The following is a 14,827-nucleotide window of genomic DNA, read 5'->3' as shown; positions in this document are numbered from 1 at the left end:
CATCCTATCTACAGCCTTGTACCTGCTTTTCTTTTTTTCAGTCACCTAATGAGAGCATAAATACTAATCAAATAAAATGTGCTGGACAAACATGAATATTTTTTATACCTGCTGATCGGTGTTCCCTCTGCAGTTTACATTTGCGTGTGAACACACATCTGTTCATAGGGAGGCAAAACAACCCTTGGAATGGTGCACACAGCATGTCTGGTCATTAGTATTCTAAACTATTTCACTGCTCAAGCCCCTGAAAGGCTTCTGCACATTGGCATTTGCTGACACATAAGCCCCATACACACTATCAGATTTTCTGCAGATTTTTTCCTTCAGAGTTACCAAAACCATGTAGTGCAAGGGCCTGCCTGATTGCATACAAATTGAAACTCCTAAGGTTTGGCCTCATATTATATGGTTTTGGTAAATCTGAAGGAAAAAAATCAGCAGAAAATCTGATAGTGTGTATGGGGCTTTAGAGAATCAAGTCCTTCGACCAGCTGAAGACCAAAATCAAACCCAAATGAGGTTATTTAAAGGAAACTTGCCATAGGAGAAAATATGGAGGCTGCCACTGCTGAATTCAGCTTCCAAAATTGCTGACTGTCGTGCCGACTCAACGGCTTCAATGCTGATCCAAAACCAGAACAAGTATGCAGATAAGGACAACTTTTTTTTCAACTTCCTGAACTGCGTATCTGCTTCTGATTAGTGGCTCAACACGTATTTAGGCTAATGGGTCAACATACCAGCGAAGCAACTAGCATTTTCAGAAGAACGTCAGCTATGCCAGCCACTGTATTTTTTTCATTATAGTTTTTTTTTTTTTTTAATTGGTTAGTGACCACCATATGTAGATTAATGTTTCTTAGGATGATGCATCAGAAGCAACTACAAGATTTCTCTCATGACAGGTTTACTTTACACAGCCTCAATGTTAACCTGCTGCAACTAATGGGCAAGAGCTAAAGATTTGTCAGGTCTGAATAGTAACAAGAGATGTTACTGAGCTGTTAAAAAGCTGGAAATATTGTGGTGTCTAAAGAGTGCGATCTGCAAACTCGGACAGGAATCGGATCGCATGGTGTGAACACCCATGCGATCCGATTCTGCTGCAGACCAAAAAAAAGGGTCCTGTGCGAGTTTGGGGCGGGTGCGATGCGAATTCAGCCATACTATCTGTATGGCTGAACTCGCATCGCACAGAGATCGGATGTGATTTGCACTGCAGTGCGGTGCGAATCACATCCAGTTCTCGTAGCCGCAGCAGTGTGAACCCAGCCTAAGACTTAAACTAAATCGAAATTTGCTGCAAATTAACACTGCTGACAAACCTCTGGAGAGATTAACTGTTAATTTACAGCAGTGGTCATCAACCCTGTCCTCAGGGCCCACTAACAGGCCAGGTTTGCAAGATAACTGAAATACATGACAGGTGATATAATTTGCTGCTCAGTGATTGCAGCATTCTAATCTGCATCTCCCCAAGGTAATACATAAAACTGGCCTGTTAGTGGGCCCTGAGGACAGAGTTGATGTCCACTGATTTATAGATCTAGAGGTTCATGAAATTGGAGCTTTAGGTTATGGACGGACAGTGTGGACCAAATATGTTGTATCTGACAGTAAGGTCTAAACCGTAAATAGAAGCAGTGGCAGCATGTTTCCAACAGTAGTCATAGGAGCAAACAACAGAAGAGGTTAATGGGGTGGGTAACTACATGGCAAATAAGGTTAAATGTAAAATAATGTATTTGGTTGGCAGAAATATGAATGCAATCTATACACTGGGGAGAGAACCTCTGGGGGAATCTAGGATGGAAAAGGACCTGGGGGTTCTAGTAGATGGTAGGCTCAGCAATGGCATGTAATGCCAGGCCGTTGCTAACAAAGCACAGAGAATAGCACAGAGAATATTGGCATGCATTAAAAAGGGGATTAATTGCAGAAATAAAACGATAATTCTCCCACTCTACAAGACTCTGGTCCGGCCGCACCTAGAGTATGCTGTCCAGTTCTGGGCACCAGTCCTCAGGATGGATGTACTGGAAATGGAGTCGAGTACAAAGAATGGCAACAAAGCTAATAAAGGGTCTGGAGGATATTAGTTATGAAGATGCAGTTTTTTGCCTTTAGTTTAATTTTGAAAAGATAGCACAGTAAGTTGATCATTCTCAGTCTAATTTTGTTTCTTGAATTAATCATTTGTACCATACTAGGTAAATCACTTTTGTCATTGGTCTCTTAATCTTCTGAATGTTCTTATATTTGATCCTCTAAAAATATAAGTGTTCAGTGGTTGCAGCCAGTTTTGGACTGTCAGAATGATGATACACTACACAAGATGCAACAAGATCGTGGAATACCAACCAGGATATCAGGAAAAAGCCCCATAAATATGAGGGTATGTAAACTACCGGTAAATATGCTTTCAACTATACAATTTTCCGTTACAGTATTAACAGGTCACTCGTGAATTTTACTTGATGTCTGGCATTGCTCTTTAAAGGCAAAATATAGGTTTATGGCATCATCTTGGAGTAGCAAAAGATCTTACTGCAGATACCTGTGTAACTCTTTGTCCCAAGGCTAATTCCTAATTGTAAGGAGTCATATAATCCCTATACATTGGAGGATAGTTTGTCACCAAAAATGACAAATTTGGCAAATGGTTGAGCACAAGACAGATACAGCACCTTGTACTGGGAACACAAAAGAAGGAATGTAACTCTGTTTTCTAATAGACTGCCTAGAATTCTAGGATAATTATTGAGTATCTAGACTTTACAGACATAAAGAAAGTTGCGAGGAGCACACTGCAGGTGCTCCTTTCCTTTGGTGTATTTTACACCGTTTACCTCTACTGGTGGCAATAGAGTAGGTTCCTCTTCTCGCATAGTTATAGCTTCTGGAGATGCCAGGTGATCACTCTCTAAAAAGGAAATAAAAAAAAAAAAACAAGATACTAGTTAAGAAGTCTGCAGTGTTTCTTCCCATGGGAACCTCATGTGAGCTCTGACAAGGGAACCTGCTCCATTTGGAGTTCCAAAAGGAATCTCTGACTAGACCTAATCTACCTCCTACAAACACTAGGATAGACCAAAGAGTTGGTGTGTGATGTAGAGAGGTATGATACTTATAGTTAGAGCTGCCTCTATTGCTTGGTCTCCTAATAAGTAGGGCTTATACCGCAAGACCCCAAAAAGAACAGAAAGCCACTTTAAGATGAATGTTATTCAGGTTCCTCTGTTCTGTATGCATTATTTTTAGTTGTATGGAAACCTTGCTGTACAGATAGACACACTGGCAAATGATATACCGTAATTCTTTTGATGTGTGAATAATTGAACTGATAGAATTCGGAATCACCGTTAAAGGGGATTCGTTAATGTAAGCCCTAAGCCCTTGTACACGCGGTCGGACATTCCGATGGACAATGTCCGATAGGACCGTGTTGTCGGATAATCCGACAGTGTGTGGGCTCCATCGGACTGTTTCCGTCTGAGTATCCGATGGACCAAGTTTTCCAGCTGGGCTATAAAATTTTCCGACAACATGATCCAATCGGACTTTGTCTGATCATGTGTAGAGAATTTGGATCAGACAAAGTGCCACGCATGCTCAGATCAAATTCCTAGACCAAAGCTATTGGCTACTAGCCTGAACGTAGTCCCATCCTAACGAAATAACGTCATCACGTCAAGTACGATTGGATTTTCTGACAACTTTGTCCTACCGTGTGTATGCAACAGTTTCGGACAAAATCTGATGGATTTGGTTGTCGGAATGTCCGACCGTGTATACAAGGGCTTACAATGACCTTGGCTTATTTGGTCACTTTTGGTCTGATAAATATTTGTTTTGTTCTATATGTCCAGGGAAATTCCTGATGATCTTGCCATAAATACCAAAGTGACACTGTACTTCTCTGCGGGGTGTTCAGGGATTTTTTTTTGTACACTTTGATTGCTGTGACAAATTTTAAATGTAATTACATTGGGCCAGCTTGGACCAATGTAACTATGTATAATACCATACCTGGCCAATACCCCTGGAAGCTGGAAATCACTGTAGTAGACACTGCTACTCCCATGATCTCCATGCTGAGCGACTTGCCTGCTGCTTTCCGAACACTGGAAGTTGGGCGCTCAGCTCAGGCACCATATAGATGATGCTTTGCGTTTACTAAACAAATGCAAAATGCTCTTTGGTTGGAGGAGGTGGAGAGCTTGAGATTACCTATCTGCCTCTTCACCTCCTCCAAACAGAGAATGCTTTACATTCATTTAGAAAATGCAAAGAATTCTCTAGCTTTTACCCATGCTGAGTGGCCGACCTCCTGTGTTCAGTAGTACTGGTGTCTACATCAGTATTTTTAAGCATCCAGGGGCATCGGCCAAGTAATAAAGTTATAATGGTCCAAGCTGGGCTAATGTAAATATGTATAAAATATCCATACTTGCAATTCATCTTTAAGATTTTGAACCTATGTAATATAAGATGCTATCTAAGCTATTAAATGATTTTGTATCCAATCATGCAGGCCCTTGCACAAATTAGTGTCTCACTGGCAGTAATGAGGAAATGGCTCACCAAATGCAAGTGTATACTAAATGAAGGAGGATCTTCTAAAGTGCCTAAAGTCTCCAAAACAGATAGCTCTGTGCAGGCATGTACTGGCCATCGGGACTACTGGGAGTTTCCCAGTGGGCCACTCTGTTGTAAGGGGGCTGGTGATGGGACACTCTGATGTAAGGGGGCTGCTGATGGGACACTCTGATGTAAGGGGGCTGCTGATGGGACACTCTGATGTAAGGGGTGCAGATGTGACACTCTGTTGTAAGGGGGCTGGTGATGGGACACTCTGATGTAAGGGGGCTGCTGATAGGACACTGTAATGTAAGGGAGTGCTGATGGGACACTCAAAATGTAAGTGGGCTGGTCTGGATGAAGTCCAGGGCCAAATTTCTGCCCCAGTCCAGCCCTGGCTCTGTGCATGGCCATGCAATGACTAATAAATCTTACCCTAATTTTATCCTGGATTCTGACTGTATGCACTGCAGTTAGTCTATAGCATCCCTATTTTTCACTTACGTTTGCATTTAGTAAAATAAATTGTAAAGTATAAACCTTTTATTTTGCTAAGGTCCCACAGAAAAATACACAGGGTTTGACAGTGTATCTAAAGCCAAAACATTTTTTAATCTTTTGTTGGTTTGATTTAATAGAGTAAGCCCAGGTTCACACTGAGCTGCGGGAATGAAGCTGTGTGAGTTCAGCTGAACTCGCACGATTTCACTCCCTCATGTCAGTTCCGATTTCGGCCCACGATTTCAGAGACATCTGTGCGGGTTTCTGCGCAGATGTCAATGTAAATCGCAGCCCAAAATTGCAAAAAGTACAGAAACTACTTTATTGAAATCGGTGCAGCGTCGCACCAAGTAGAACGGTGACATTGACGGCAATTGTCTCTGACTTGACATGCGATTTGACATGTCAAATCGCATGGCAAAACACTCCAGTGTGAACCAGGGCTAAAGGAAAGTTTGGAACCCTGTGTTTTTTTTCCCCTGCATTTGACTTGCTGGGAAAATTCCTGTCAATTCCTGTCCTAGAGACAAACGTGGAGTAATAGGAAATATCCACTGAGATGTGTCAATGGAACAGGCGTCCACATTAGAAGTCCCCCTTCTATTCCTGTTCTAGCAACTTCAGTGTAAGGTTTTGAATTTTGAAATACTTTAACTTGTGGATAGATTTCTTCAAATTATCTTTGAAATTCAATCAGTTTTCAAACTGGATACAGTAAAGTAATCTAATTAATGTAGTTTAATTTACAACAATAAGATGCAGAGGAGTCAGAATGCAAGGCATGGCACGTTTTTGACAAACAAGTCAATAACAGATGCCTGATATTTAGTGAATACCTTACATTCAGATCACTTACTGCATGTCAACCTGCTATCCTCTCTCACCTTCTTTACGTCTTGTTCTGCGGTGTCTTGGTGGGGTTCTTTCATATCTGACAAGTTCAGGACCTGAAGTCTCCAAAAGTGTGCGGATCTGTCGTAAACAAATTAGCATTATGTAGCTATGTATAAAATACATTTTGACAGTTGAGTTTTGGTTTATTCACTACACAGAACTATTTCCTTAGTATGTACATTTCAGAGGAGTGCACGTTTAGGCAGGTGCAGTCTACTTTCTCCACTGCAGTTGGTGCTCTCCACAGTGGCACTGTTGGAGAGGAAGTCAAGAGAAACAGGTTTCCTCTATGTTTTCCTGGGTCACTAGGCAAGCTATCCTATTGGATGCTGCTGTCCCATGTGACTCTGGTGGCCAACTTAGTTCGGCCAGAGCCTATTTAAGGCCCTGGCTCCCGGGCTTGGTGTGCATTTTGCGATTGGTCAGTGTAGGGACAGTGTTAGCAGTAAGGAAAGGTTCCTGAAGAGGAGGGCGCACGAGGATGGCGCACGAGATGGCCATGGCACTATCTGCCTTCTTTACAGGAGCTGTTAGTATGGTTGAGCATTACTCTATTCACTTTGCTGAAAACCATGAGTGCAGCCGGTTGGGCGGTCTTCCTTCTGGGTTCTGTTTTGAACTGTTGCTGCACATCACCTACACACTGAATGTTTTTGTGCAGATTAAAACCCTTCGAGTCAAGCTGACCTTTCCCTGGAATAATCGACAGTGGTGTTGAGACAGGCACAATTTTACCTGTGGGATCATATATGGATCTGGTAGTTCTGGGGGAATGTCCATCATGCCAAAAAAAGGATCAGGAGCATCTTCCAGCATCTGCATGAGCATCAGACTGTCAGGGAGTAGCAACTGCCTGAAAAAATATTTGGATATTTCAGATGACGAAGGCAAATATGCAGAAGTTATGAAAATCTCTGGTTGATTGTTCAGTGTGTCAGCTGAAGCTTACTAAAACAGGTAGTATTCCCATTAGCGTTTAATATCTCATAACAGGTGCTTTAAGGGCTTCAAGAGACATTTAATAAGAAAACTCCCTTACTTAATGCGGACCTTCAATAATTTTTTCAACTTTCCATCTATTAAATCTCCTGCCCTTGTTGTTTTAACTTTGGATAGTAAAACATTTTTTTTCTGCCAGTAAATACCTTATACAGCCCACTTCCTGCTTAATTTACCACCAGCCCACAGACAACCAAATAACCCAACACTAACTTATAAGTGTCCCCACAGTGGAGACACATGTAAGACAGGTTATTTGGTTGTCTGTGGGCTGGTGGTAAGTTAAGCTTGGTTTTTTCCTTGGTTTATCCTTGGGTTTGTATCTTATGGCATAATTCACAGCTCTCTCTCTATCACTTTCGGCAGAGTTTGCCAGGAAGAGAAGGGGCATGAGTCATAACAGGGCCATTGAGAGCTGCAGAGCTGCAGGTGTGCCTCTGTGTAAATCCAGGAAGTGAACACGCAGCAACTTCAGCTGCCCACAGTTAAAATGATTACAGCCAGACTTAGTGGAGGGAGATTTCTACAGCATATCTGGCAAGTACAGAATCATAGTATATATAAAATAATATGCAAAGTGGTTGGAGGGAAGCTTCAGAATGTCAAAGATGTTTTTATTACAAATTATGTGAGCAGACTGCAGTTCCTCTTTAAAGAAATACTAGGAATTTAATAATCACTGTAAAATACTTTTGTTGGAGTCCATTAACCGCTTGAGATCCACACTATAGCCGAATGACGGCTACAGCGTGGACCTGCTTTGCCGGGACTACGTCTATTGACGTCGTCCCGTGCACGAGCAGCCTGCGCGCCCCCTGTGATCAGCGAGTCTATGAGACTCGCCTGATCGGAGCAAGGGGTCGATCCCGACCCCTTACCACGTGATCAGCTGTCAGCCAATGACAGCTGATCATGTGATCACAACAGAACTGGTAATCGGCTATTTTTCCTCCTCTCGCTGACAGCGCGAGGAGAAAAAAAACAGCCGATTACCGGCGGCCGTGAGAGGGACTTCAGTCCCGATCACCGGCGGCCATGAGATGGACTTCAGTCCCCATCATGGCGAGCTGGGGCCAGCGCATCAGTGCCCATCTGCCCCCTGCCAGTGCCACCTAAAGTATGGGAAAAAGTGCCACCAATTAGTGTCCATAGTGCCACCTATCAGTGCCCACAATCTTCCTCAACAGTGCTGCACCTCAGTGCCACATATCCGTGCCCATCAGTGTCATCTACCAGTACCCACCAGTGACGCCCAGCAGTGCCACCTATCAGAGCCACCTATCAGTGCCCATTAGTCCCATCTATCAGTGGTACCTATCAGTGCCCATCCGTGCCACCCATCAGTGCCACCCATCAGTGCCATCTTATCTGTGCCCATCTTTGCCCATCAGTGCCACCTTATCTGTGCCCATCGGTGCCACCTTAACTGTGCCTATCAGTGCCCACCAGTGCAGCCTATCATTGCCCACCAGCACCGCCTCATCAGCGCATTTCAATGAAGGAGAAAAATTACCTGTTTGCAAAATTTTATAACAAACTATTAAAGATGATTTTTTATTTTGCATCTTTTTTTGTTTGTTTAGCAAAAAATAAAACTCCCTGCTGTAATTAAATACCACCAAAAGAAAGCTCTATTTGTGGGAAAAAAATGATAAAAATTTAATTAGGGTACAGTGTTGTATGGGCGCGCAATTGTCATTCAAAGTGCATCAGCGCTGAAAGCTGAAAATTGGTCTGGGCAGGAGGGGGGTTTAAGTGCCCAGTAAGCAAGTGGTTAAGGGGCACAGCTAAACTGTAACTTCAGGTTTTTAACTCTTCCTTCCTCGGTTTGTAGCAAGCAGTATCAAGAGCATGATCATAAACATGAAGGATGGGATCTGTGTCCCTCAATGGACTACAAGAAAGGGATTTTACAGTTTTCTGATTCTTACCTCTACATTAATAAAAAAATATATATATTTTCTTAATTGTCCATTAAAGGACACAGACTGTAACTTTCAGGACATCAATTTCAGTCCAACTAAGGCCTCTTTCACACTGACGTCCCGTTCAGGCCCGCCTGTCAGTTTTTCAGGCGGACCTGAACGGGTGCTCCATAGAGGTCTATGGAGCGTCGGATGTCAGCGGTGACATGTCCGCTGACATCCGACCCGTTCCGATCCGAAAAAGTGTAACGGAGGAAAAAGCTATTTTTCCATCCGTCTGCGGATCGGATGACGACGGGCACTGCGGTCCGTCGTCATCCGATCTCCCATAGGGGAGAGCGGCGCTGTGACAGGTCCGTCCCTGCGCAGTGTGCAGAGACGGAGCTGTCATCTCCCTGCTCAGCGGGGATCGGCGGAGTGATCCCCGCTGAGCAAACGGACATCCACGGGGCGGATCAGAACTGATCCGCCCCGTGTGAAAGGACCCTTAGGGGTATGCAACAGCAAACAAATGGGTCCACTAAAAACATCAGGAACTGGGTACTGCTGCAGTTCAAAGAGCTACCAAAAAGCCCTCATGTCTGAAGCTGACATTGGATAAGACTAGAACATCCACCTGGTAGAACTTAGAAAAGGTTTGAACCAGGTGGAAGCCTTGCAAATCTGGGAAACAGCAGGCTGAGGCAGAAAAAACAAAAAGGCACACACAGATCTAGTGGAGGTGTGTCCAACCAGGAAAGCATGGAACCCTAAACTTTGTGACCATAAGCTTAAATATTGGTCTGTCTGAGCCACCACGAATTGGTGGAATGAAAAACTGGTGCACCTGTACTGGGAGACAAAATTTATACAGTATATACGCCACGCTGTTCCTTTAAAAAATAAGCCGCCAGCCCAGCAAGGGATCAATATTGCAAAAAGTGATAAGAGATAAAAAAAAAGTGCAGCACTCAAAAAATCACTTATAAATGAAAATGGTGAAATAATGAAAATCAATTAATAACCAATAATTAATCTAACATACACCAGTGCTCCATGAGGTGCAAAAACGATAATAGTGTAGATTAATAAAATGTAGGGCTGTTACTGATTAAAATTTTTGTGGTCGATTAATCGATTTCTTTTTTAATCGATTAATCGACTAATTTCGATTAATTATAACGCACATACAGATCCAACTACTTTTAGCTGATCTCCTTGCATTGCAACTCTGCATAAGTCAGTGGTAAATGTGGTATACACTATATACAATCACCCGACACTAGTTCGTTTCCACAATCCATGACTTAACTTCACAGTTCACACAAACATTTTAAATTCAAACTGTAGCACTGACGTAAGTCTTTTTTTTTTTCACAGTAGCGTGACAATCCCTCCACCTCCGGTCTAACTAATCACTCTCACCTTATGGCATGGACCCCTGTGCAAACAGGTGGTCATGCATGCGGGTATCAAAAGGGTTAACATGGACCATAAACTTCTCTCACAATCTCAGGTCATGGGTAGAAAGAAAAGATCTCAGTGCTCACCGCTTAAGTATTTAATTTTTGTGTTCAAACACAAACTACTCACATAAAGATGAAAAAACACAGCATGTAAAGCCGACAATCATGTTAGTTCCGTAGGGCAGCAGCGGGTGGCGTCATGCGTAGCTCCTCCTCCGTACACATTACGTTCAATCAGAAACTACAACGTCACCGGACTCCTCCCCCTTCCCTTCGTTAGCAGACGGAGGCACTTGCGGAAGGTGACGTCCCCGGATCTCTGGCGGAACTCCTTGAAAACCCAGGAAGTCGGCGGAGAGGTGAGTACCGGTCAAAAGAATTTTGGTCGATGAAAAAAATTTTGATCGATCAAAAAAATTAATGATTAATCGAGGAATTAATCTTTCATTTTCACAGCCCTAATAAAAAGTCCTTATAAATAAGATTAATTATAATCAAAACGGTAATCCAAAATCTTAATGCTATTGTTCAAATAAATACAGAAGTAAATAATCGTGATGGTGATTCAAACCGTGAAGTAACCATATGCAATCAGATGTGTGATATTCAGTGAGTGGAGTAACTTGAGATCCGCCACCGTGAATAATGGGAGGCTTACCAAAGCAATTGGACGCAGCTGGGTATACACCCACTGGGTCACTCGAGCATGAGTGGCAATAATACCAATTTCTGTCAGGAACCATGAAACAGACAGAGACAGAAGTACAATCAAATCACACTTGTTTATTAATAAAAAATAAAAAGGTAAATAGAAAAAAGTGTGGTCAAGCATAGCCAGAGTACAGTAGCCAGATCGGGTAGGCAGCCAGTCCAAAGTTCATAAACCAGATCGGGTAATCAGCCAGTCCAGACGTTAGGGATCCAAGGAGAGCAACTGCAAGCAGGATAGAAGCCAGGAGGGATGTCAGCAAGCCAGTCTTAAAACAAACAGCAGGAGATGGTTCCTAGTGATGTGACCAACGCGAAGGCAAATGAAAGAGTGAGCTGGAAGGCTTTAAATAGGCAGGTCAGACGAGCATCATTGTGAACAGCTGGTAACTGTGGAGAGAGAAGAGAGCTGGCAATTAGCCGACAGCTGAGCGGCCAGCCCAGAGGAGGAAGGGCTAAGCCAGCCCTGACAGTACCCCCCCCCCCCTCAATGAACCCTCTCCCTCGGAGGGTCACTGGGCTTGAGGGGAAACCGTCTATGGAACTCGTGGAGGAGGATAGGGGCATGTATGTCAGAGAGTGAAACCCAGGAGCGTTCCTCCGGACCGTACCCCTTCCAATGCACCAGGTACTGTATGCACCCACGGAACCTACGGGAGTCAACAATGGATTGTACCTCATACTCCTCATGGTTCTCAACCTGAATAGGGTGAGGACGTGGCACCGAGGTGGTAAATCGGTTACAGACCAACGGTTTCAATAAGGAGACATGAAACACATTTGAGATGCGCATACTAGGAGGAAGGTCCAACGCATAAGCTACTGGGTTAATCCTGCGAAGGATACGGAAAGGCCCAATAAACCGAGGTGCAAACTTCAGTGAGGGAACATGAAGCCAGAGGTTGCGAGATGACAGCCAGACCCTGTCCCCAACCTGGTAGGAAGGCGCAGGCAGGCGTCTGCGGTCAGCATGGAGTCTGTGCCTCTCATTAGCATGACGCAAAGCCTCCTGGACTTGTAACCAATAGACATGTGCAGAGTAAAATATTTCGTTTCGGAATTTCGTTTTCGTCTGAAAACTTAATTTATTTAGTTACTCCCGAAATTCGTTTTTATTTATTTCGTTTTTCGTTCAAAAATTGCATTCGTCCGAAAATCCACATGAATTGCGGTCGAATCTGTCTTTGAAGGCTTATGGTGTCTGTCGAATGTATAAAGAAGATTCGACGGAGCTAGTATATAGCATACTTTAGAACCCTATTAAAGTCTATAGGACTCCAACGTTCAAAATCTAAAGTGCTAATTTTAAAGGCTAATTTGCAAGTTACTGTCCTAAAAAGTGTTTGGGGACCCGGGTCCTGCCCCAGGGGACATGTATCAATGCAAAAAAAAAGTTTTAAAACGGCCGTTTTTTCGGGAGCAGTGATTTTAATAATGATTAAAGTGAAACAATAAAAGTGTAATATTCCTTTAAATTTCGTAGGGGGGTTGTCTATAGTATGCCTGTGAAGGGGCGCATGTTTCCCGTGCTTAGAACTGTCCCTGCACAAAGTGTCATTTATGCAGGAAAAAAAGTCCTTTAAAATCACTCGCAGCTATTATGAATTGTCGGCTCCCGTAATACAGAGAACACTCATTGAAAGTCATTGATAAAAAAAAAAAGCGTGGGGGTCCCCCAAATTCAATTACCAGGCCCTTTAGGTCTGGTATGGATATTAAGGGGAACCCTGCCTCAAATTTAAGAAAAAATTTGACGTGGGGTTCCCCCTAAATATCCATAACCAGACCCTTCAGGTCTGGTATGGATATTAAGGGGAACCCCGCGTCAAATTAAAAAAAAAATTGACGTGGGGTTCCCCCTAAAAATCCATACCAGACCCTTTATCCGAGCACGCAACCTGGCAGGCCGCAGGAAAAGAGGGGGGGACGAGAGAGCGGCCCCCCCTCCCTCCTGAACCGTACCAGGCCACATGCCCTCAACATTGGGAGGATGCTTTGGGGGTCTGTGACCTCTCAAAGCACCTTGTCCCCATGTTGATGAGGACAAGGGCCTCATCCCCACAACCCTGGCCGGTGGTTGTGGAGGTCTGCGGGCGGGGGGCTTATCAGAATCTGGAAGCCCCCTTTAACAAGGGGACCCCCAGATCCCGGCCCCCCCCCCTGTTTGAAATGGTAAGGGGGTACAAAAGTAGCCCTACCATTTCACAAAGAAAGTGTAAAAAATGGTTAAATAAAACAAACACACTTTTGAAAAATTCCTTTATTAAAAATAAAAAAATAAAAAAAAGATTCCAGCGGCGGTAATCCACTCTTGCTATCCAGCGACGGACGGTCATCTCTCCAGCGATGTCTCATCTCATCCAGCGCAGCGATCCATCCTTCTTCTGTCTCCGTGGAGGAGACACTGCAAGGATTCCGGCGGCTGACGTTTTTTATATACGGAGGGCGGGGCCACCCGTCACCTGACCCCGCCCCCCTCTGACGCAAGGGGAAACCCGGGGTTCCCCGTGACGTATGGGTGACCCCGCCCCCCTCTGATGTAACGGAAACCTGCCTGTGTTACATCAGAGGGGTGCGGGGTCACCCATACGTCACAGGGAACCCCGGGTTTCCCCTTGCGTCAGAGGGGGGCGGGGTCAGGTGACGGGTGGCCCCGCCCTCCGTATATAAGAAACGTCAGCCGCCGGAATGCCTGCAGTGTCTCCTACACGGAGACAGAAGAAGGATGGAGGATTCGCTGCGCTGGATGAGATGAGCCATCGCTGGAGAGATGACCGTCCGTCGCTGGATAGCAAGAGTGGATTACCGCCGCTGGAATCTTTTTTTTATTTTTTTATTTTTAATAAAAAATAGTGATAGAGTTAGTGATAGTTTATATTGTGCCACCCCCTTCTCTGTATCGTGGAACAGGCACGTCCATGGGAGTTTTTCCAACCTATCCCCAGTTATCACAAATATTATTTCTATAATTTTATCCCAATAAGTAGTTATTTTAGGGCAGTCCCACCACAGATGTTTGAAAGTCCCTAATGCCGTGCAACCCCTCCAGCAGTTGGCCGGGCCTTCTCCTCTGATTTTCTGTACCCTTTGGGGAGTCATGTACCACCTTGCTAATACCTTGTAAGACATTTCTATTGTTTGTACATCTTTTGGTAATAGGTATGTCATTTTGATTATTTTGTCCCTATGGTCGTCGTTTCTTATTGGGCCTAACTCCCTTTCCCATTTCTCAAGATAAATCGGGTACCCATAGTCCGCCTCCCGTCTTAATACTTTATATATTTTGGATATTCTCCTCTCTAAGCACTGTGGTGATTTTAGCAATTTCTCTAATGGTCTAAGCTGTGTTGTGCCTCGTAGTGGCTTTGGTAACCCTTGTGTAAAATGTAAGATTTGCGTGTGTCTCCATCTATCTAGTGGTTTATGCCCCCATTCCTGTGAAATCTCCCTATAAGTGCATATGCTATTTCCCTTCATCACATCCTGCAGTGTTATTTCCTCTCTTTTTGCCCATCTACTGAAATATAAGCGCTCTTCCTTCCCCGGTGAAAAATAATTTGTATCTAAAAGAGACATTAGTGGCGAGTTGTAGCTCCACGCATGTCTCTTATTTATTCTATCCCAAATTTTAAAAGTATTTATTGTTAAGGTGTTCGTGCTCACTCCTAAGTCTCGAAACTGAGGTGGTATCCATATCATCTTACCTGTGTCTGTCCTACTCAATGTGATTTCTAACTCCACCCAACTCTTCTCTTTCTTATTATGAAGCCA

At 43.8% G+C, this 14,827-nt stretch overlaps 1 protein-coding gene across 1 annotated transcript in view; it reads right to left on the bottom strand.

The window, feature by feature from the left end:
* Positions 1–14,827, bottom strand: part of REC8 (REC8 meiotic recombination protein) — a 76,284-nt gene that overhangs the window by 38,257 nt on the left and 23,200 nt on the right. The window contains exons 5-7 of the mRNA XM_077469592.1: positions 6,715–6,832; positions 5,970–6,057; positions 2,853–2,926 (exon numbers count right to left, since the gene is read on the bottom strand). Coding sequence (XP_077325718.1) covers positions 2,853–2,926; positions 5,970–6,057; positions 6,715–6,832 — 280 coding nt within the window. The remainder of the gene's footprint in view (positions 1–2,852; positions 2,927–5,969; positions 6,058–6,714; positions 6,833–14,827) is intronic.

Source organism: Lithobates pipiens, unplaced genomic scaffold, assembly GCF_037356315.1.
Source record: "Lithobates pipiens isolate NorthernLeopardFrog02 unplaced genomic scaffold, aLitPip1_a1.2 Scaffold_11, whole genome shotgun sequence".
Lineage (NCBI taxonomy): Eukaryota > Metazoa > Chordata > Amphibia > Anura > Ranidae > Lithobates > Lithobates pipiens.
This window is presented reverse-complemented; position numbering and strand designations above follow the sequence as displayed.